Below are 22,357 nucleotides of genomic sequence, written 5' to 3'. Positions count from 1 at the left end.
TAAAATGACTGAAGTATTAGTTCACCACGAGATGGCAGTAAATATTACACACTGTCTCTTTAAGAAAGTGACAGGCATTGTGAAAGACAGTCAGATTGTGACAAAAACTGACATACCAGGATGCTGCTACACACGTGCACACAAGAAACTAAACCGGTATTGCATAGTGATTATGGCGATTAGAGCATGTGGGTCTGTGTGTGGGTGTGTCCTAAAGTTGCATTATCAACAGGAGACAAACTGTAGCTGGTTATTAGTCAGGGCCGGTCCAGAAAAAAGGTGGACAATCTGGAGGATTCCCTCTTTATTTTCTACACAACAAACATGATGATGACGAGACAATTGAGTAAGTACATCATCACTGACTAAATCTGTAGGCTACTGGCTCTTAAAATCTAACTTTGACAACGTGATGTTTTTCTTCTTGGGATTAACTGTGTAAAATTGGCTGTTTGTTAATTCTGCTTCAAGTATGTTAGGTTAGCCCAAGCCAAGTTATAATAGAATACTTGCAAAACTAGACATAATGTCCACCATTTTTAAATTAACTTAGTGTGGCGGAGGATGTGACACAAAGCAGCATGGGTTGTTTGCTGGTTTAACCTGACCAACCAGTCTTGTTAGAGTGCACAGTATGACTGTTGGCAAAATCAAAAGAAGTCTCAGCTTCCTACTCTGTGTTAGTATGATGAAAGACAATAATGATTAAACTGGATTTGCTTTGGAAAAACATTACACACGTGAAGCGTAGTATAAGTAAACTATCGCGATCAGACTTTTGTTGTTTTTATTTGGACTCTATTTACAGTACAAGTGAATAGCAGATATCAGCTCACTCACTAAAAGGAATAAGTATTTTAGTGCTGTAAAAGTCAAAGTGTTAACTAATTAATTAATCACAAAAAAATTATCATATTAATCATGCATTAACGCAGATTAATCACACTATTAATTTTGTCCACAGATGATCCTTTAGCTGATAGCGGATGGTTAGCACATGTGTTTGAGCAATAAACATAACTACATGCATTAAAGTAAAGCATTTAATAAATGTGTATGACATTCAGAATATTTGTTCATGTCAAACCATCTGGGTAATTTTTTCCCCCCATTTTAACTTATGCAACTAATTAACTGATTAGAAAAAGATAATAATGAGTGTGTGCAGTTGCTAAAAATGTTTGAAGACGTCCTCATAACATTAAATGTAAAAAAAAATTAACACACAAGTGCTCTTTAAATTTGGCGGGCAAAAAATGTTGATTAAAAAAGCCTTTTATATTTCAGCCATTTTCACTTAAGCAACACCCTTCGCTCCCAGCTGTTTTAATGGATTTTGACTGAGTTTGCAAGGCCCACAGAATATTGTGTTCTATTTCTATAAAATCATGGAACCTACCAAACGAAAGATTAAAGTATATTTTTTCATCAGGAAACAAAGTATATTGTATCTGTTTAGCATTAGAATATAGCGAAGTTTCATCATCATTCACAAACCTGTTGTGAACACTGAAAAAGAGCTTGTTGCAACATTGCCCTGGCGGATCACTTCTACTCTGCTGCCACCTACTGGCCATTTTTTTGTAATACCTACCATTGCTTTAAGCGACCTCTTCAGGCCAGAAGCTGCATTAAAGCCTCCTGTATGTTCTGGCATTAAAACAAACAAAAAAAAACAAAAAAAAAACATGGTACCATGGCAATATTTAAAATATAAAGTGTTGATACGTTTTTGGGAGCAAATGAGTTAATCGTGATTAATTACATTTCCAAGATGTGATTAACTCATTTGCTCCCAATAACGTGTAAATACGTTTTTTTTTTATGTTTTAAGTCTCCCAAAGACGTATTTATATGTTTGTTTTTGTTTTTTTTAATACTAGAGCATACAGAAGGCTTTGATGCAGCCTCTCAACTGCAAAGAACGGTTGCAGAAATGGTAGTTATTACACAAACGGCCAGCAGGTGGCAGCAGAGCAAAGGAGATCAACCAGGGCCATCGAGATAAAAAGCAAAATTACTTAATTAATTACTTAATAATTAATTAATTTTAAATAGATTTGTGAAAACTGATGAAACTTAGCTCTCTTCTAATGCTAATTGCTGCAAAACGGAAAAAGATAGAAACATACTTTTTTTTCCTGATAAAAGAAGAGAATTTAATCTTTCTTTTGATAGATTCCATGCTTTTATAGCAATAGAACACAATATTCAGTGGGCCTTGCAAAATCAGTCAAAACTGAGTAAAACAGCCGGGCGCGAACGTGACTGCTTCTGTGAAAATGGCTGGGAGCGAATGAGTTAATGTAAATGTAATTGTTTGCCAGCTCTAATATATTATTCACATCTTATCCTTCTAGAGGAAGCAGCTCTAGGTTTTGCACTGGGAGCAGTGGGAGGCTCCATAATGGGAGCCACAGATGACCCTGTTGACACAACCCTGGCTGCAATGACCTCAACGAGTCAACTGAAACCGCTGATGGACGATATCAGGACAGTGGGTGCTCTCGGACTCGGGACTGTCATGGGAGCTTCTGCACTGACCATCGCCATGACCTCAGTTGTAGCCGGCGTCATCATGGCAGCAGTGGTCGCGTCGTTGTTCGTCTCCACAAGTAATTGTGGGACAACGCAGCCAAACTACGCAAACTTGTGGGCGAACGCGGGACTTGCTGGTGCCCTCGGGACCACACTCAGCGGCGCCACACTAGGTTTTCTTATTGAAGTGATTGTGAGTAATTATGGCATGACTGGCCTTCTGTGCGCACTGACCGTTTTCAGCATCCTCAAACCACCTCTGCGATTTGTATTCAACGTCCTCTGGCAGCAAGGAGAGGCCTGTTGCACTCAAGGCTCGATGGTTTGGGACACAGAAAGGAAACAGTTGGAGATTTCAGATTTAGAGCAGAGAGAAAGGGTGGCCGTGCAAATAGAAGAGAGGATCCTGACAATAAATAATGGGGGGAACGCCGCTGACACGAATGACGTCACCAAATGGGCGACTGAGCGGAAGCTGCGGGAGGGACTCGAGAGGAAGAAGACGGAGGCTGAAGAGGCGCAGGTCAAACAACGGACCCTCCAAGACTGGATCAAAACTGTGATGATCAAATATGTGGACTTTTTGGCTTTTTCAGGAATTCCAATGACTGTGGTTGCTGTTGTAACGTCACTATTTGGCTTATTCGGGTATGGAGGCCACTATTCTGTGTTCATCGTACTCGTAGCTCTCGTCGCAATCATTGCCTATTCGATTATGAAGTCATCTGATTTTAAGTTCTGGATGTTGGTCGGATGCATGGGAATGCTGGCAACGTTCGTTATTGCCTTGCTCACCGTACAAGCCGGAGATGAGGTCAGAAAGCGATCCATGAATCAGAAAGGGCAAGCGCAGGACGAAAACGTTAACAGCGTCACCGAACGCATGATTGACCGTTCCTCTCGAGAAGCTTTGAAGACAGCAATTATCGCAGCCAAACTTTGCCAGCTGAGTTTGGGGGCCACAGTTGGGGGGCCCCTAGTCAGGCATGCAGCTGGAGGGGGCAAAGTCATTGTCGGGGCTGCGATCATTTCCGTAGTTTTACTAGCTGGGGTGGAGATTTTATCCCCAATACTGGGAAAGGGAGGGAAAGCCGGGGCACTGCTGGGGGTGGTGGGTACTTCTGGGGTGTCTGCGGGTGCAGTGGCAGCCATGGCAGCACAGAGTTCATCATGGCCGCGTGCTTCGGGAGCTGTAGTAGGTGTGATTACTGGCATATTAGTCATGGGTAATTTACATTTTATCATGATTATAGTACAACTTTTTGTTACCTATGTCTTTGCTATGACTAATGCTTTCTGAAGGATGTACAGCAAATACAAACAGTATGGACATGCAAATTTGCAGATCCCAATGGTATAATCCATTGTAAGAAACTGCGCAACAAATGATCACTTTATGCCAATAATACAGTTGACCAAGTTACTAGTTCAAATCAGTTGGGAGACAGACATAGACTGTCAATCTGACAAAACTATTTTCAAAGAAAACTTTTACATACCTCCAACCTAAGACACTTGTGCCAAAACCAAATGTATTGTTGTTGATGAAAAGAAACTCCTTGGTAGAGTTGAGAACAAATGTTCAGTCATTATTTGTTGACTTTCATTTCGCAGTAGAGTCCATTGTACCATTGAGGACTCTCTATTTAATTGAGGAATCTATTCTCTAATTATTTAGTAAAGCACCACCAGCATCAGAACTATTTTATCTGGCAAAAAAACAAAAACAAAAAACAACAACAACAACTGTATATGAGTCAGAAGGTTTTTTTTTTGTTTTTATGTTTTTTCATTTTAAAAAACAAAATAAAAAAAACTCTATACCACTTTCGGGGTCTTGTTTTGATAATTAACAGCATACATTTAGTACAATATTGCATACACTATCTGTATCAGAGTATGTAATGTACATAGGTTTATACTAGGGATGGGTGAGTAACCATACTTATACCGATACCAGGCTTTATTTCAAAGTATTGTTACTCCCAATGGCCACTGATACCAGTTGGCCTCCCTCTTGTGGACGTTTTAGGATGAGGAACTACAAATTAGAAATTAGAAGAATAGAACGTTTCCATTATTTTTTGTTAAAATCCAAATTTAATGAAAATGCTACATTGGGAAATGTAGATCTTTCTTTAAAATTATCTGTCACTGTTTTTTTGGGAGGGAAATTTTATATCTCTAAAGTACTAGTGGTATCGGTACTCGGTATAGGTGATTACTCAAGTGTTAAATACTCAGACTGGTATTGGTCTGTAAAAAAATGGTCTTGAACATCCCTAGTTTACACTCACAATTTTTTACTTGTGCAATTTCATGCAGTCCAAGCAGAGATTTTCTTACACTTATATTGGATCTTCAAGTCAATAAAGCAGGTAGCCATCTATGAAGTAAACATAAATGTCTTGTAAATTTGCGCATATTATTCAACTACATGACAGCATATACTTTTGTCCCCTTGGGCGAGCCACACACGGTAAAAACAGATTTTTATTCAGCTCAAAGAAATGCCGAATTTGTTGACATTACTTATAGTAAATTTTGAGTAAATTGTACTTTTGAATCGCCTATCTAATTGCAATCACCCACTACATATAGTTTTACTAGTTCAACTCTTGAAAATGCATTGGCTCTCCGCTGCCCATATTCAGCACAGTCAAAAATCTAGTTTAGGCCAGTTTTGATATACCGATATAAACTCTAGACATGTGTTTGCATCTCATTCTTTATGTCAAGTTTATTGTAGTTGTGAATTGGGGATAAATTATAATACTTAAAAAAACAACAACAACTCTGTAATATTGTAAATATTCATGAATCTAACAGTACATTCTGGTAACGAATAATAATGCAGCAAAGAAGACTTCCCAACAGATACTTTCACTACTTGACTATACGACAACTATGGATAATTTATTTTAGTCTTCCAAATTTATAACAGTGAGAGATCCTGGAAACTGCTCAAAATGTGTATTTTACCGTGGTTCACCACTGAAGGGCAGTGTACACTAAAAGGTGCTCCAACTCCAACGTACAGTATCCTTGCTCATCTCTCTCGAAGACAGTCACTTTCTTGATGAGTGACTGTGAGCCTCCACTTTCACTTTTGAAGGGATGCAAGGTCACAGAGATAAAATCCGTTTGGACTGTTATGGGTATAAGCTTGTTTAATCTTGTTTTGTTTAGCCTTCTAAATCTAATTGATTTACAACTGTGTAGATTAGATTAATTGGAACTGTTGCAACAATTTAAACTGGCACATTATTTAGCCATATTCAGTAAAACTTCAACTTAAAAAATAAATAATACAAATAATAATAATAAATAATATAATAAAATATAATAATAATAATAATAATAATAATAATAATAATAATAATAATAATAATAATAATAATAATAATAATAATAATAATAATACTGTGATTGGCTGGCAACCAGTCCAGGGTGTCCCCCGCCTACTGCCCAGAGCCAGCTGAGATAGGCGCCAGCACCCCCCGCGACCCTTGTGAGGAATAAGCGGTCAAGAAAATGGATGGATGAATAATAGTAATAATAAATAGTATAATAATAAATAGTATAATATATAATAATAATAATAATAATATATAATAATAATAATATATAATAATAATATATAATATAATAAATAAATGTTCATTAAAAAAATCCCGTAATTTAGCTTTTTAAACTAATTAAACTTTAATTTAACTTTAAATTATTATTCACACATCAGACATTTTATCAATATTAAACTGCATGTAAATGTGGCTGTGTTTTACATGCATGACATAAAATTGTGAAATGGTCCGAGTGTTTCTGCATATGGGGAACAGTGCCTTGCTCAAAGGCATCTTGGCTGCAATTCTCTCTATTTTTTATTTTATTTTTTTGTAAAGAAAAATATCAGCTAATTGATGAAATCCCCACTCCATAATCTGACAACCATTCATCTCCTGTTAAAGTATACAAATTCTAAATATTAACATCTTGTGGGGGAAAAAAACTGAAAAGTAGCCTACAGATAGAATTTGTAAATGCCAAATAGCAATGAATTAAAACATTTCTTTGTGCCATTTCAATTCATTTTTTGTTGTTGTTAAATAATGTTACAAATATTTCTTTGTTATTAAAAAATGTTTACCAATTGTTTTAATGGGTAATTACTAAATGTATTTATGTTTAAAAGAAAAGTATTATCACTAAACATACTTCCGGTTTTCAACAACAAACGAGCGAGCGAAACATGTCCGCCCTCAAGGAGCAGTATGGAAATGCAATCCATCGCCATCCACTTTGAATGGGGTATATGCCACGGAAGAGGCGGGACTGTTTTTGCAGATCTGCTTTGGTTCCAGTTCGGTTTGCGACGTGTGGGTTGCGACAAAATACTTGTATACGTTTCGCAACCCGGACCGGAACCAAACTCATGTACAAAATCACGGAAGTCGGAAGTCCCGCCTCTTCCGTGGCATATACCCCATTATCAAGCAGGAATGCCCTAAGTTTCATATTATCATACTTTATGCATATAGTGTGAATTCTAATGCTTATTTTTGTCGAAATGCTGTTATAAATAACATTACCCGATGCACTTTGGTTTTCAATGGCGCTACTGTCTATGTAGTGATTGACCTATGTTATGGACCTAAATAAAAATCCGCGATAGAGTGAACCGCGAAGTAGCAAGGGACAACTCTAGCTCATTTCTTTTTCATCTCCCTTATAAATCCCTCCATAAACTCCAACTGGTCCCGAATTCAGCTATTCATTACAAGAACCCCATCTTTCCACCACATCGCCCCAGATTTTCAATAGCGTCACTGGCTCTCCGTTAAATTTATAATACATTTCAAAACCTTCCTGCTCACTTTCAAGTCCATAACTGCACCCCCATCACACCTGTTGGACATCATACAGATTGCCACGTCGTCTTGCACCTTTCGATACTCAACACCTCACTATGCTGCCTGTCCGCTTCATAACTGTGAGAGCATTTAGTCACTCTGCTCCCTTCTTCTGGAACTCATTACCACCAGACCTGCCCAACATAGACTCCCATTACAATCAATCAATCAATCAATCATACCGCATTTATATTTATATTCATTTATGCTGCATTTAAAGATGCTTCACAATAAAATGCTGCTGCTCGTCTCCTTACTGGTGCCCGGAAGAGGGAACACATAACCCCTATACTGGCCTCTCTTCACTGGCTGCCCGTGAAATTTAGAATCCACTTTAAGATTCTTCTATTTGTTTTCAAATAGGTCCCTCCCTTTGGAACGACCTTCCACTAAATATTAGGCAGTCCCCCTCGTTATCCTCTTTTAAAACACGTCTTAAAACACATCTGTATTCTTTGGCTTTTGGCGCACCATGAGACTTGTTCTTGGTGTTTTGTGGTGTGTATGAGTTTGATGTTTAGTCTACTTATTTATGTATTTATTTATTCACTACTTCTTATTTATTTACTGATGTAAAATGTATTTACTTGTAAAAAACAAAACAAAAAACAACTGTGTTCGCACTTCAAAATGTTTGCTTTGTTCTTGTTTACTGCAAAACTGATGTTTGTTTATGTACAGCACTTTGTATACAGCAACGCCTGTTCTTAAAGCGCTTTATAAATAAAGTTGAGTTGAGATAAGTTGAGTTAAAATCCTACACCACACCACGTGTCCACAAGGACGCTAATACATACATGCAAATGTACACAAGATGAAAGGTAATGGAACGATGCCCTAAGGATAACGTGCCGAAAGCGCATCAACAACTCACAGAGCCGTCTGCACCAGGACCGGACCACCAACAAGGAGCATATTCTCCTGTTCGCGGATTATCTTTTGAGGTGCTTGTTGTCCACAATTAATGTTGTAATTTGTACTTTTCACACTTGAAAGAGAGTTCTCATTGCTCAAGTGGTCTAACTATGGAAGATGTATTGCTTCGTCTTCCAGACTTACTCCCGGGTCTTCCTATTTCCTATTCTGCTATGTTAGAGGGGAAGTGGTCCAGATCCACCCACGTCTTTCCCACGCAGCCCCCTTTTGGTCCGCCTGAGGTCAGTGTGGGTCAGCACCCTTCTGCCAGCTGCCATCATTCTCAGATGAATCCACAGAGAGAAACACCAAAAAAATGCTGAGTCATACATGTGTCTTTTAAATGTGTGTGATCATATATGCCAAAACATTTACAAAAGAGGCTAAGAGCAACCACTTAACCCTTTAAATGGGGGACATCCATAGTGCATTTGCAGACTAACAACCAGCCGGTACTACATTCTGTTATTTATTATCCCCATGTTGTTGGTACAGTGTCTGTTAAACTATAAACTACAAACATTTTAGGAAACAAACATCAGTAATCTATCAACCATCATTTGATATCTTGTTTAACAATACAAAAATGATGACCTTGTGGGTTTATAAAATGGCTAAATAAGGGACTTAAAATGTCCATATTCATCCCGCACAAATGTATGAGTCAAATGGTGACTGTGCATTTGCATTTTTAGCCACAAATCTATAGAACCATCTTTCACAATCTGTTAGATCTCCTGAATGTTTGGACTGCTTCAAACAACGTCTGAAAATCCATTTATTTCATGCAGCCTTTCTGAAGAGCGATAGTACTCGTAAATCGTAGCACGGCCAAGTCCCGATCGTCTGTGAAGAGCAAGGGCTCACTGTATAGTGAGTCCCAGCGATAACAGTTATATACCGTATAGCAGTTCGTCATTCGCATGTCCGGTATAACGCACATTTTGAAGCCATCACTTTCTTTTTATCGGCTTTTGCAGTATGCTGGTGAAGTCTGACTCTTAAGAGTCATATGTGTTCAAAGTAGCAAAATGTGCTGCAACATTTCAAACAGCACTTTGGTCACTTGGAATAGATGCAGCGTAATTAAAAACAATATACATACATTGTTTGATTGTCTTTTTTATTTTTGGGTCAGTTTTGCAATGAATGCCAACAAACCATGGTTTGACTATGGAGGGGTGTAACAATAGCGAAACGTCACAATATGAACCTCACAATATGATATCACAATATTATGGGGAGATTGTTATTAAAAAAAAAAAAAAAAAGTCATGATACTGGATATATCAACCTAGGTTTTCTGCTAAAACCATGCCATGAAGTTTGCCTCTCTTCGTCATCTTGGCATGGTCTGTTTAGTAATATAATGCATCATATATTGTAATATCAAAGCATGACCACGACTATATTTAGGCAATGCTAATATCGCAGTATCACCGTTATAGTTACATGATTACATCCCTTATTTTGACAGTGCAATGCAAACACAAGTCATCAGTATCAATGTCTAAAAGTACGTATACATTTGCCCTGTATCAACAAGACAGAAAAAAATCTTTTAAATCTCCCTTTGTTTTAATGGCCAAGTGTGTATACTGTACATGTTATATAGGGCCATGATGGCTACTCACAAATACCTAATGGTTGTAAAATTACAGACACCTCTAATATGGGATCAATGTGCAAACAGAGGCCAATGGCATCCAAGTTCATTTCCCCAGGAGTAAGTCAGTTCCCTCTCAGTGAATCTTACTGCTTGGGAATTTGGGTTTCCCAGAAATGTCTCCAGTTGACATCGTGTTGCCTGGAGATGTTAACTATCATCATTATAGTCTTAAGCCATTCAACTCCCTACCTTACGCATACCGGCGATGATATCATTAGCTGTGGGGTAGCTACGATGCAAAATATTTTGGTGTGACAACTGAATGTGCTGGTGCTGGCAGTGTGGTTGTTGAACATTCTGCCTTTAAAGTGGGATGGATGGATGGGGATGGAAAAACAACAAAAATCCTCCAAAGCAGCTTTTCTATTTATTTATTTGTTTTTAATTATTTATTTTTTTACTTTTGAACTGGCCCGCCCAAAATCATTCTACCTTGAGCATAGAAATTTTGATGACCAGACCTTGATATCTGATCCAAAACTTCCCTGCAGGAGATTAGCTGACGTTAAAATTGATGTCATTTGATTTAGTGCCACTAATATGGCACCCCTTGCCTCCTGACCCTTGCAACCCTACTCTCTCATGCGAAGGTGCAGCAGGAACAGTGAGCTTTAGATTCCGATTCAGCATGACAAAGTGCACCATCAAGGATGAAAGGCTACTTTTCCAAGAACCTCCTGCTGTGGCTATGACATGATGTAATGCCTGGTGTTGTCCGACCTTAAACTTGCCATCGCAAAAGTAGTAAAAGTGGAGCAGCTGCTTGAGATGTAAGGACGATGAGTCTCTACTGACAAACTGCACATGCATATTCTTTTCTTATAATAATAATAATCCCCCCCTCCAAAAATTCAGTTTTCATGTTCTGCACAAATGTTGGTTTAGTTATATCATGCCATATTCAACTCTTAACCAAGGCAGGATGTGGGACCTCAACCTAAAAACCCACTGACATCAGATGACACGGCTAGCGCTCAGGACTTGACAGTCAGCACGTACAACCGAACCAATTAACAGTTTCAAATAGCCCATTATATAAGTAATTAGGTTGCACAACCAGCAGTTGCATGCGTAACTGAACATGCAGCAATCCCAGATTACAGCCTGTAATATGCGCTCCTAGTTCAAAATCTGAGACTGCCTTCATACATCTTTCTGCAAAAACACTGGACAACAATATTCTACAGCAATGTTTAACAAAGAAGAAATTGAAATCATGTCCTGGCTATATAAGGTGTTTTCACTGATTTTTGTGAATATTTATTTATGCCACATAAATGTCTCCCATTACTCCATATTGGCAGATATCTCATTTCGAGCTGCAGTAACTGGTCTCTTACATTGCCAACTACTAGAATGAAGCAGTCCAGAACACAGACAGTAGAGGAATACATTTGTTAGTGCTGCTACATTTGCATTACATTACATCCGATCACAATTAGGGCTGGGTATCGCCGCCAACCTCACGATACGATACGTATCACGATACAGGGGTCATGATATGATACGTATCGCGATACATATGTATCCCAAAACATGATCTTCAAGGCGATACCTATCGGAATAGTTTACATTAATTTACTTGCATTTTACAATAACAGTTATATGCATACCTAAAGGATATGTTTATTATGCTGGATGACAAAAATGTTTTTGTTATAGTCTTATGGTTTACCACCAAACGTGCCTGCTCTAAATGTGTACGGGCTGCAGAGCAGGGAGAAGTTTTCACAGACACAACGGGAAAATTTATTAATAGGCATGAGCCGATATGACCAAAAATATCAAAGTATTAAAATTACAGCTCTAAAATGTGCTTATTTGAAATATTTGGGGAAATAAAAACAGCATTTTTTTTTCATGCAACACATTTTATTTTGTTTGTTTTTTTTAAACAAAATATATGAAAATTGGTACATTGAGACACGTGCCATGTTAAGGTTATAAGTAAATAAATGTTGATATCGTTCCTCTGCTTTCATTTTTCTTAGCAAGACACAGTGTCCAATCACTGGCGAGCTATTTTTGCATTAATTGAAGGCAATTAACTTCAAAGACGCTGCTGGTTTTTATTTTTTAGGTACAATGCAAGGTGCAAAGTCAAATGTTAACTGCCTATTTAAAGTTAACGAGTAATATAGATTCTGACGCCTGTGTATCGATACGTGTATTGTGATGAGGCCCGCAACGATATATTGCCGTATCGATTTTTTGAGCACACCCCTAATCACAATTGTTTGACCGGTAGTTTGATAGCTAGGTTGAGCGTGTAAACTGAATGCTAAACAAATATCGGACATAAAGTTAATTTTTTTTGCTGTTCGCTTCAAAATCTAAGATAAAGTTAGAATATCCAGTGGTCCAAGCGCATTCTATTACTTCTTTTACAACAAATCAACAACTTCTGAGAGGTGTCACATGAGTCTTCATGCGATCTGTTGAAACGTGGCTAATAATTCAACACTTGGTTTGTTATGGAAAAACACAACTCTTATGTAACTTATGTTAGAACGCAGCGGGAGAGAAGGTGTTCGTTCCCTTGGTCCTTTTAAGAGACACTCTTCTGTTTCTCATGCCAGCTGGCTTACATCTGCTGGCAATTCATGTTTCAAATAATCCACAGCAGCTCAGTCCTGAAAATAATTAAAATATAACCCTCTTCAATATACTGTATACTCCGCCACTGCCAGGTTTTCTTCAGATGCTTTGGTTTTGTAGTTGGGGTGAGGGGTGGGGAGAGTCATTTGATGGTCAGGTTTGTTGATCCCGTAAAAGAAAGATTTCGCAAAGACTGTGTGTATCTTCAAAATAAATGCACTGAACTGACGTTTTGTGACAAATTTGTCAAACAAAGCTTACAAATATGATCATTACCTCCAGCAAAACAGATTGTAAGCATTTTATGATGAGCCACAGATAGTTCTCAAGAAAATGTAGGCCTACTGATCTGAGTTTCACCCTGGGCAGATTGTGAAATCTTAAATTGACTTACACAAGGTTAATTAACATTTCTTGTCAGAAATCTACTTTATCTAATTACTGTAATTTGTATTGTCTTTTTAAAATCTATGGGGTCACTGATTTATAATGGTCCTGACTTATAAATTAGGAGGGCATGAATAGTGCGCAGCAGAAGAATACTAGTACATAGACATACACTCCACACAATTTCTTACCTTAGCCATGGTGCTGTTGACAAGAAACAATGATCTAGGGCCTAGGAGAAGAAAACAAAAACAATACAGAGACTGACACCACAAGTGAAACTGCTGTTGCGAACCCTGTGCCTTCCAACCCAAGTGATAACGGGGTTGATGATAACAATGGATGATGATTTAAGTGACACTGAAAGAGCAATGGCTGCAGTCAAATGTGGATAAAGACACAACTGCAGAGTTTGAGCGTCGATCATTTTAAGTATGAATACACCAAATGTGGCAAAAACCTTGAGGGACAAACGTGTACAAAAAAAATTAGATTAGAATTTTTACCCAACAAAAAGTTAATTATAATCAACAATATCAGAGCTATTATATATTACAGGGTATTAAGATAAAGACAAATTAAGCCTTTTAATATCAGTTTCTTTTCTACTAGTTACAGTTTATTCAACTTTTCATGCTGCATGAAACATGATATGTAAACACTGTATTTATAAATAAATACATTGAGTATACGTATTTAAAAAAATAAATAAAATCACTTCAGTCACTAAACTCACACATGCTAAAGTGTAGGCAAGGTAAAATTATACCTGCTTATATGACGTAACATCTCCGATTTGATTTAAAAAACAAAAAACAAAAAAACAAAACACTAGCATTCTGCAGCTATCCTTGTGGTTGGGTCGTGGGTTGGGTAGTTTCACATGGTCTGGACGGTCCGGGAAGACAACACAGGATTTGTTTTGGTAAACTAAGCGTGTTCGGAGCTGTTGTGTTCTGGCGTGGCTGCGGCCGACAGAATGAGTTAAAGTTGTTGTTTGTTCGCCGCTTGGCCTATTTACTTCACCAACGCTACAATACATGTACATTAAAGAGGCTACGGCGGCGGCATCTAAATAATGGTGAGTAATAACAAGCAATAATGATTGCGTTCGCCCTAATCTTCATTCATCAAATGGAACGACACAACATATGACCACATACAGACCTGTATAGCCTCAAAATATAGGGCAACTAAAATTTAGGAGCCGCCTGCCGTACTCTTGCGTGTACAGTTTACAAAATGTGCGAATTACGGCAGCCGAAAAGTCACAACTCACAACAGTGAAGTGTTGTTTTAAAACCAAGCTCAAACATATTAAAAATATTAGACACTCGTCTCAAGTTGTCATGAGACAAAAAACTCACCAAAATTACGAGCACTTACGGCGCTAGGCTTTAATTACAGCGGTAACGGTCCTGCTCCCCCATTTCTTTCTTTCCCGCCTTCCACTCTGTTTTTCAATGAGTATTTAAACCGCAGCTTTCCGCCGTTGCGTAATCGCGTGTTGTCAAACTGCGGTTTAACCCGCAAATGCAATTAATCGTTAAGCCCTAGTAGAAAGAATTCTTTGAAGTAAAGCTTTGAATTTGCATATAACAAAGGCTGAAGTGAGCTGTCAACATTTCGTAAACTTTGGTCTTTCCAATGCCAATGACAGACCTGGGCACCTTGTGTCCAAAAAAACAAACAAAAAAACATCCTGCTTTCAGGAATGTAAACCTGACTGAAAAATTTACGGTAAAAAAAAAAAAAAAAAGCCAAAGAGCAGGAGTTACATTTAGTGGAAGAAAAATAAGCATGTCTGTTAAATCTGCAAAAAAATAATAAAAAAAATGCACCACTAATATGCCCAAAAAGTGTTCTTTCTTTGCAACCTTGGCCAATGCACTTCTTGACCCCAAAGAAGTGTGCAGCATTTGGTGTCTTGTGAGGCCCTCCTTTGGGAGGAGAGGCAGCTAACAAAGGGTCCCAATCCATCATAAATTACCTGCACCAATTCTACAACATGTTCACTGCTAGAACGAGAGAGGATTTCTTGATCCCCATTGCCAAAGATAAAGTCCCATCATTAATTTTGGTGTTGCTGTGAAGGAGTGCGACTCTTCAGATTCTGTGACATTTCAGTTGTTAAAGACTTGAACAACGAGCTGCCTGCAGTTTTTAGCATTCCGTTGAGACCACAAGGATCAGCTGCAGCAAGACAAATGTACTTGCATGAGCAGATTGCTCAATTTTGTGATTATTTTATGCTATTAGCATCACTGGTCCTGATCCAGCTAAAACGCACAGTGAACTTTGAATTGGTCTATCAAAGTTTCGGAGACAACTCAGTGACTCAAAGACGGCACCCTATTCTGAAAGTTGGATTGTACAGTACTATGCAAAGTCTTTCCAATAATCCTGACACAGTTTCCGAACCTTCTCAGTGTGACATCTCTTATGGAAATCACAACGCATGTGAAAATTTTATTCCATGATAAAAATTGAAGACTTTTTCTACAGTGTTATTTGTTTCTTAACAATATGCACGAACATAAGACAAGTGCTATGTTATGAGATGGAAAAGAGAGCCTGAAGAAGGCCTCAAAGAGGTCACATAAGGACATGCAAAAGATGTTGTGACCCAAAATAACCAGAACATTTCAGTCCAATACAGACTGCAGCACAAACATGTAACTGGGGTGTAGCCAAACCTTTGTGAAAGAAGAGCGCCAGCATGACTTCACATGAAAAGAACAAAATGGTTAAGTGCACACCTTGGACTTGTTGGTCTTCAATTTCAGGTGAAGTTCAGTAATGATTGACTTTTTGGTTAAGGGTGGGGTTGTGGTATGTCGGATAAGAATAAAGACTATGCACTATGAGTTTCTAATAATGACAAAGACTGTTCCAGACACCAAAGTATTTTTCCCAGGAGAGGGCCAACTAGTGCTAAAAAAAAAAAAAAAAAAAAAGTGAGTCATTTCAGGATCAGCGATCAGATAACATCAAAGGAGTCTCAAATGAACTACTGTTAAATAATATATGTGATCAGGTTAAAACACGACCAGTACATCATGTACTGATTTACTGATTACTGATGATTTCAACTTAACTTGCTTCGTCATAGTCTACACAGGTGCTAGGATGACCAAAAGCTGAATTTTTATGAGCTATAATTTCACCAACACTAGCACGAATACTTTCAAGAACAAACTTGTTCATCAAAAGTAACCAAAGACAAACTTCAGACTAGCAGCATATCTGAACGCTCCCTCACAGAAGTCGTTTACTGATTCACACAGATGCAGTACTCATCTTTGACAATTTTAAGTGGCCATAATGATTGGATGCAGACAATACTGTCCATATTTTATGAAAGAATCAGAGTTATTTTGAGCCGATTGACTGAGCAACTTAAGTAAATTATAGACCATTTTCTTCATATTTAATTTCTCCTAGCATATCCCGCTCGCTCTAAGGCAGTTAGTTAGACTTTATGTGGAAATTAGAGGCAGAAAGGCAGTTTCTGTGTTCAACATTGTCAAGCCTAAAACTTGTTACAGCAAAGTAACGTGACAAGAATGGCATTTATCCATACCAAACATTTTTTGGCAGGGTTGTGGTATCCTTGCGGGTACCTTGTAATACGGAAGGCTGTTCATGTCCTCTGACTGACAAGACTATCATTACTGTGCCACTGGGCACACACAATTTCCTGAAACCAGTGTTTTCCTTGTTAAAGTACCACCCACGCAAAGTGGAGCTCCACCGATTTAGATTCAAATACATGGTTGCCTTTTTAGTCAAATCAGGTCGAGTTCTCTGATCTGCTGTAGATGGAGTTTTTTTCTTTATTAATAGCTTTACAGTTTATCTGAGCACAAGTGTTTGCCTATGGACACAGAGTGGCAATAAGCCAGGGATGATCGGTGATTACTATAGGGTTGCCATATGCTAAGTGATTCGGCCGAACCCAACTAAAGTCTCACACAGTGCCAGAGTTCGGCAAAGTGTTTTCATGAGTGGGCCACTGGTTTTGCGGTGATTCAAAATTTTAGTCACAGTTGTACTCGTCACCATTGCAAATTACAGCCGATCAAAATCCACGGAAACTTTCACACAGGCTAAAAATACATTTCCGGGTTTTATGAGAACGAGACCAATACCAAGCCATGAAAATAGAGTATATACAGTACACATATTGTGTTTTATAGATATACTTAACCATACTTAACCATATTTATACTTTAATATTAGGGATGTAACGATATTCAAACATCACGATACGATATCACAATATGAAGGTCACAATACGATAATTATCACGATATTGTGGGGGTGTTGGCGATATTTAAAAAATATCACAAAATTGTAAAAAAAAAAAAAAGAGCTCATACAAAAAAACCCACAATATTGTGCTTTTATACATAACAGCAATGCATATAAACCGCCTACAATCTCAAATAACAATATTGAGGCATTTACTTGCTAATGCAAGCACACATTGATCACTTCACAAGCAAATTCAGTTCCCCTTCATCTAACAATTAGCATAAATTTTAAACATAGAAGGCCAAAACATCCCTAATGAAAATTAAATTGAACTAATAAATTAGCCACTAGAGGGTGCTAGAACTGCACAAATGGAAATCAACCTGACTTTTTTAACAGATGTGTTCCTTTTAAATATTGTGAACATGACGACGACAATATTGTGGCAGTTTTAATATCACGATATTGCCCTTATCGTTACATCCCTATTTAATATGCACCTGAGGATGAAATAGCGAAGCCTCTAGCGCAGGGGTCCACACAAGAGGGGTTCCAGACAAGAAATACACACAACTACAATTTCATTTTCTGCTCTTTTATTCAATTGTGAACATGTCAATTAATTGACAAAATTTTGACAAAATATTTCTTTAATTAATTTATTTATTTTCGTGCAAATATTCAATTGTTAAATCTATCAAAAAAGGGTCCCCATCACTAGTTATGAATACAACAATTTTCACATTATTTCCTTTCTCTTTCAGCATTTCCTTTATGGCCAAATATATGTCCTCTTCCTCTCGTATGTGTTTTCAAAGCTGTGATACCCAAAATGTCCTCTATAAATGTTTTAGTCTCCTCGTGATAGAATCAGACGTACACCAAAAGCTGAGTTATTGTCACTTACATCAGTTGATTGATTCATCCACAGCTAGCGAAATACACCGGCCACTTTGGATGGCTCTGTGGCTGTCCATCTGGGAGTGCACATCTTCCGAGTGCTGCTCAGCTCTTGTTGTTGCTGTAGATGACAAGGGATTGACATTAAGCTGCTCTCATTTCGTCTACCGGTAAAACTGAATATATTTCCCCCCCCCCCCCAAGCATACATTTTTGGAGATCCGGATGAAAGGGTCTCGGGGACCCGAGCTGGACCGCGGTCCGCCAGTTGGGGACCCCTGCTCTAGTGGTACGTATCACACTGGGTACATTCTCATTAACTCATTCACTCCAAGCCATTTTCACAGAAGCAGTCCCGTTCGCTCCCGGCTGTTTTACTGGATTTTGCAAGGCCCACTGAATATTGTGTTCTATTGCTATAAAAGCATGGAACCTATCAAAAGAAAGATTAAAGTCTCTTCTTTCATCAGGAAAAAAAAGTATGTTTCTATCTTTTTCCGTTTTGCAGCAATTAGCATTTGAAGAGAGCTAAGTTTCATCAGTTTTCACAAATCTATTTAAAATTGTAAGTAATTGAGCTTTTTTTTCTTTCTAGATGGCACTGGTTGATCTCCTTTGCTCTGCTGCCACCTGCTGGCCGTTTGTGTAATAACTACCATTTCTGCAACCGTTCTTTGCAGTTGAGAGGCTGCATCAAAGCCTTCTGTATGCTCTAGCATAAAAAAAAACAAAAAAAAACAAAAACAACAACGTATAAATACGTCTTTGGGACACTTAGAACATTAAAAAAAACTATTTATACGTTATTGGGAGTAAATGAGTTAATGAGAGCAAGCCCCGCCTTTCAATATATTCACACATCCCTTTTTATTTTCACCCATGTCCTCTTTCTGAAGCAACCTGCCTCTTCCTTGGCTGACACTATCTTTTCATGGATGAGAAAAAGTGATACAGAACAACATATTGTATGTGGCGTCTCAGAACCCGATACAGGTTCGTGCAGCTCAAGACACAGGGTGTCCATATATCAAAATAGTCATATGTGCGGGGGTGAGTGGCCAACTTCCATGTTTTCCAATAGTCCAGTCCAAGTCGGGTTTACAAGCATCGTACAGTTTGCAGAGGCCCTTTAGGCGTGAAATGCACTCTTTGCTCTACCCATCCAACAACTGGCACATCATGGGTACTGTAATTGCAACTACAATGGTAATTCCGTTCACTCTTATTTGATCAATTCCTAATCATGTTTAATTTCCTATTAGTTGAATACACACAAGCAAATGAATGTTTCGTACTATATGTCTATCAGATGATAATGTTCTCCCATCTTCAATTTATTGGCATGTATCAGCTCAAAGTGTGCGACTTGACACTAGTCTTACTTAGGCCTGATCAAATGATGAGCCCAATTCAATTGGGATGCTATAACAAAAGAAACAAAAATATAAGAAGCTCGGTCCATGCTACAATTCCCAAATTCAGGGATGCAAACTAAGACCAAAAATCAGGAAGTTCAGCTGTTCGAATATACTTTTTCCATACAGTTTTTCTTACATTCATTGATTTTTAGTTATCTGCAAAAAAAATACTCTCCATCTAGTCCTGTTGATAGTACTGTACACCTCAACTCCTAATATCACAGTAATGTTTTTATGTGTGCTATTGTCTGATCCATATTTATGTGGTATGTTAATAACCTGTCACTGAACTTGTTTTTCCAATCTCTCTTTCCCCAGTGTAATGTGATTCTGTTTTCAGAGATGCAGCCAACAACAATAAGCGCCATCCTTTATCATTAATATAGTTGATTCATTATATGTGATTTGTTGGCAACTAGTTCAGGGTGTAGCCCGCCTACTGCCCATAGCCAGCTGGGATAGGCTTCGGCACCCCACGCGACCCTTGTGAGGAGCAAGCGGTTCAGAAAATGGATGGATGGATGGATGGATGGATGAATGGATAGTGGTCTTTATATCATTAGTAGTTAAGTCTAAACATGTTGCCACCCATTACTGGGGTGTTTAAGTTTCTGTTTAAGGTCATGTGGAGTTAACTTGTTTTTCTTTGGTTAGAAACAGAGTTCTAGACCTGCTCCACATAAGGAAATCCTTGTGGATAATGTCTGTCATACTACTACAGCCTTTTTGTAGGGCTATGTCCTCTTCCATTCTCAACAACAGTGCTTGATTCAGATGTCAGAATTTGTCAGGTTAACCACTGACGAACCAGGTAAAATTCTTCTTGTGAACTGACATTCTCAAGAATAAGGTGGACACATTGTTCTGCAAGATGAACTTGTGTCTAAAAAGTGGTCTTTTTCTGTTCAGCTGATTTTGATTTTAGCACATCTGTTACTGTTCCATCTGTTACAATATCATGTCGTACTTTGGCAGTGCTTTCCTGTGGAACAAACAACATTAGTCCCTTCACATCAGCATGGGATGACATTAATCAAGCTGCTGTCACCGGCAGAAAGTACAGTCTCTTTTTTCCCCCTAGACTACTAATAAGAAGTTAATGATGCATGTTTGATTTGGGAGGCAGTAAATCCCTGAACATACAGGCCATGGCCAATGGACTACTACTGTAGTTACTGTATGCCTGAGACTGTGACAGAAGACCTTTGTTAGCTTAGTATGCACTATGTTACTGAGGAATTGAACGAAAGTATCTCTCTTGCTCTGTTGTATTTGTACTTTATACTTATTCATTTTGTACATATATGACAATACTGTAGAGTATGCAATTTCTTTCCCAGTGTTTGTTTATTTTTTTATTGGTTGGTTCATAAGCATTGACCTTACCTGAGGCCAATGATGCCTGCAGTGTTATTCTTGCACCATGTTCTTAAGTGACCTCCTGGATGAGTCGTCATTTCTCTCAAAGTAATTTTGGTTCTCAAACCACTCCCGGGAAGATTCACCATTGTTCGCAGTTTTCTCCATTTGTGGATAAGAGCTCTGCCCGTGGTTCACTGGAGTCCTTTGCCTTCACCAGACTAATTTCAATTATTATTATTTTTTATTTTTTCTCTCTCTTTTCTCTTCTTTGGATCATGGCATTAATTTCTTTTTAGATCATGTAGCCTACCTTTGTCTGACAGGCAGTGCGTTGGTGACTTCGTGTTTCAATAATGGTAATCGGTACTGGCAGTGCACAGTGTATCATCAACTTAATTAGTATATGAACAAATAATTTTGGATCAGCAACACACAATTGGTTAAAAGTAGTGTTGTTCCGATACCGTTTTTTGGCTCCCGATACCGATACCGATACCCAGCTTTGCAGTATCGACCGATACCAATACCATACCGATACTTAAGGTTTTTTTTCCTCCACATGAAAAAGCTGTCCTGCCATTGGTTCAGAGCATTCAAGGGCCAATAGGATATCTTAGATCGGCATGCAGTGAACATGTCACATATCAGTGAATGTTGTGCACGAGTAAGACACAAGATGCTGCATCCAAAATCCTATATTAGCTTTGGAATTAATGGTATCGGCATGTTACTTGTGAGTAGTCACCGATACCGATACCACTGTTTTTATGCAGTATCGGCACCTCTGCCGATACCAGTATCGGTATCGGAACAACACTAGTTAAAAGTAGCAACAAATTGTTCATAATTCCCTAAGGCCCCAATTCCAGCTGAAGATAAAAAAACCTCGGCTGCCAACACCACACCATTCCAATGTTCCAAGCATCCGAGAATTCTTGGCTGAGAAGAACACTGATGTGCAGAAGAAACCTGTCTACTGGCGGAAGCCTTGCAAGTAAACAAGCAGCAAATCAAGCTCAAATTCATTACTTTGACACCAAGAACCACAGAAACACAGTAGTACGCTCCCAAAGACTAATCAACCTGCACATAAGAGGATTTTACACTGACAAGATGTCATTACCAACAGATGACACACAGGACCTTTTTTTTTAATTTACATCCACATTTCACAATCTCCCTACTCACCCAACCTTGCTCCGTGAGACTTTTTTTTACCCTCTTTCCCAGGCTCACTGGGGTCATCAAGTAGACCTGTTTTGAAGATGTGGATGACATCAAGATCACCACAGAGCTTCTGAGGATCCCGAGAGAATCCTTCCAGGAGTGCAGGAGTGTTGAGAAGGCTGGGAACGTGCCAATCCCCATTTCTCGTGGAAAATTCTTGTTGGCGGTTTATCCAC

General features: G+C 38.4%; 1 protein-coding gene across 1 annotated transcript; it reads left to right on the top strand.

Moving 5' to 3' along the window:
• Positions 1-234: 234 nt before the first annotated feature.
• LOC144022460 (uncharacterized) lies at positions 235-4,369 on the top strand. The gene is made up of 2 exons (XM_077527279.1): positions 235-346; positions 2,361-4,369. Exons 1-2 carry the CDS (start codon positions 325-327, stop codon positions 3,836-3,838), a joined length of 1,500 nt encoding a protein of 499 aa, XP_077383405.1. The 5' UTR covers positions 235-324; the 3' UTR covers positions 3,839-4,369.
• Positions 4,370-22,357: the final 17,988 nt, after the last annotated feature.

This window comes from Festucalex cinctus, chromosome 7, assembly GCF_051991245.1.
Source record: "Festucalex cinctus isolate MCC-2025b chromosome 7, RoL_Fcin_1.0, whole genome shotgun sequence".
Classification (NCBI taxonomy): Eukaryota; Metazoa; Chordata; class Actinopteri; order Syngnathiformes; family Syngnathidae; genus Festucalex; species Festucalex cinctus.
The sequence above is the reverse complement of the archived record's forward strand: the minus strand, read 5'-3'. Positions and strand labels throughout refer to the sequence as shown.

Excerpts from the sequence above, each read along its gene's own strand:
- LOC144022460 (XM_077527279.1), top strand. The coding sequence starts at position 325 with ATGATGATGACGAGACAATTGA. Across the intron at positions 347-2,360 it reads GATGATGACGAGACAATTGA|AGGAAGCAGCTCTAGGTTTT; the intron begins GTAAGTACATCA and ends TTATCCTTCTAG.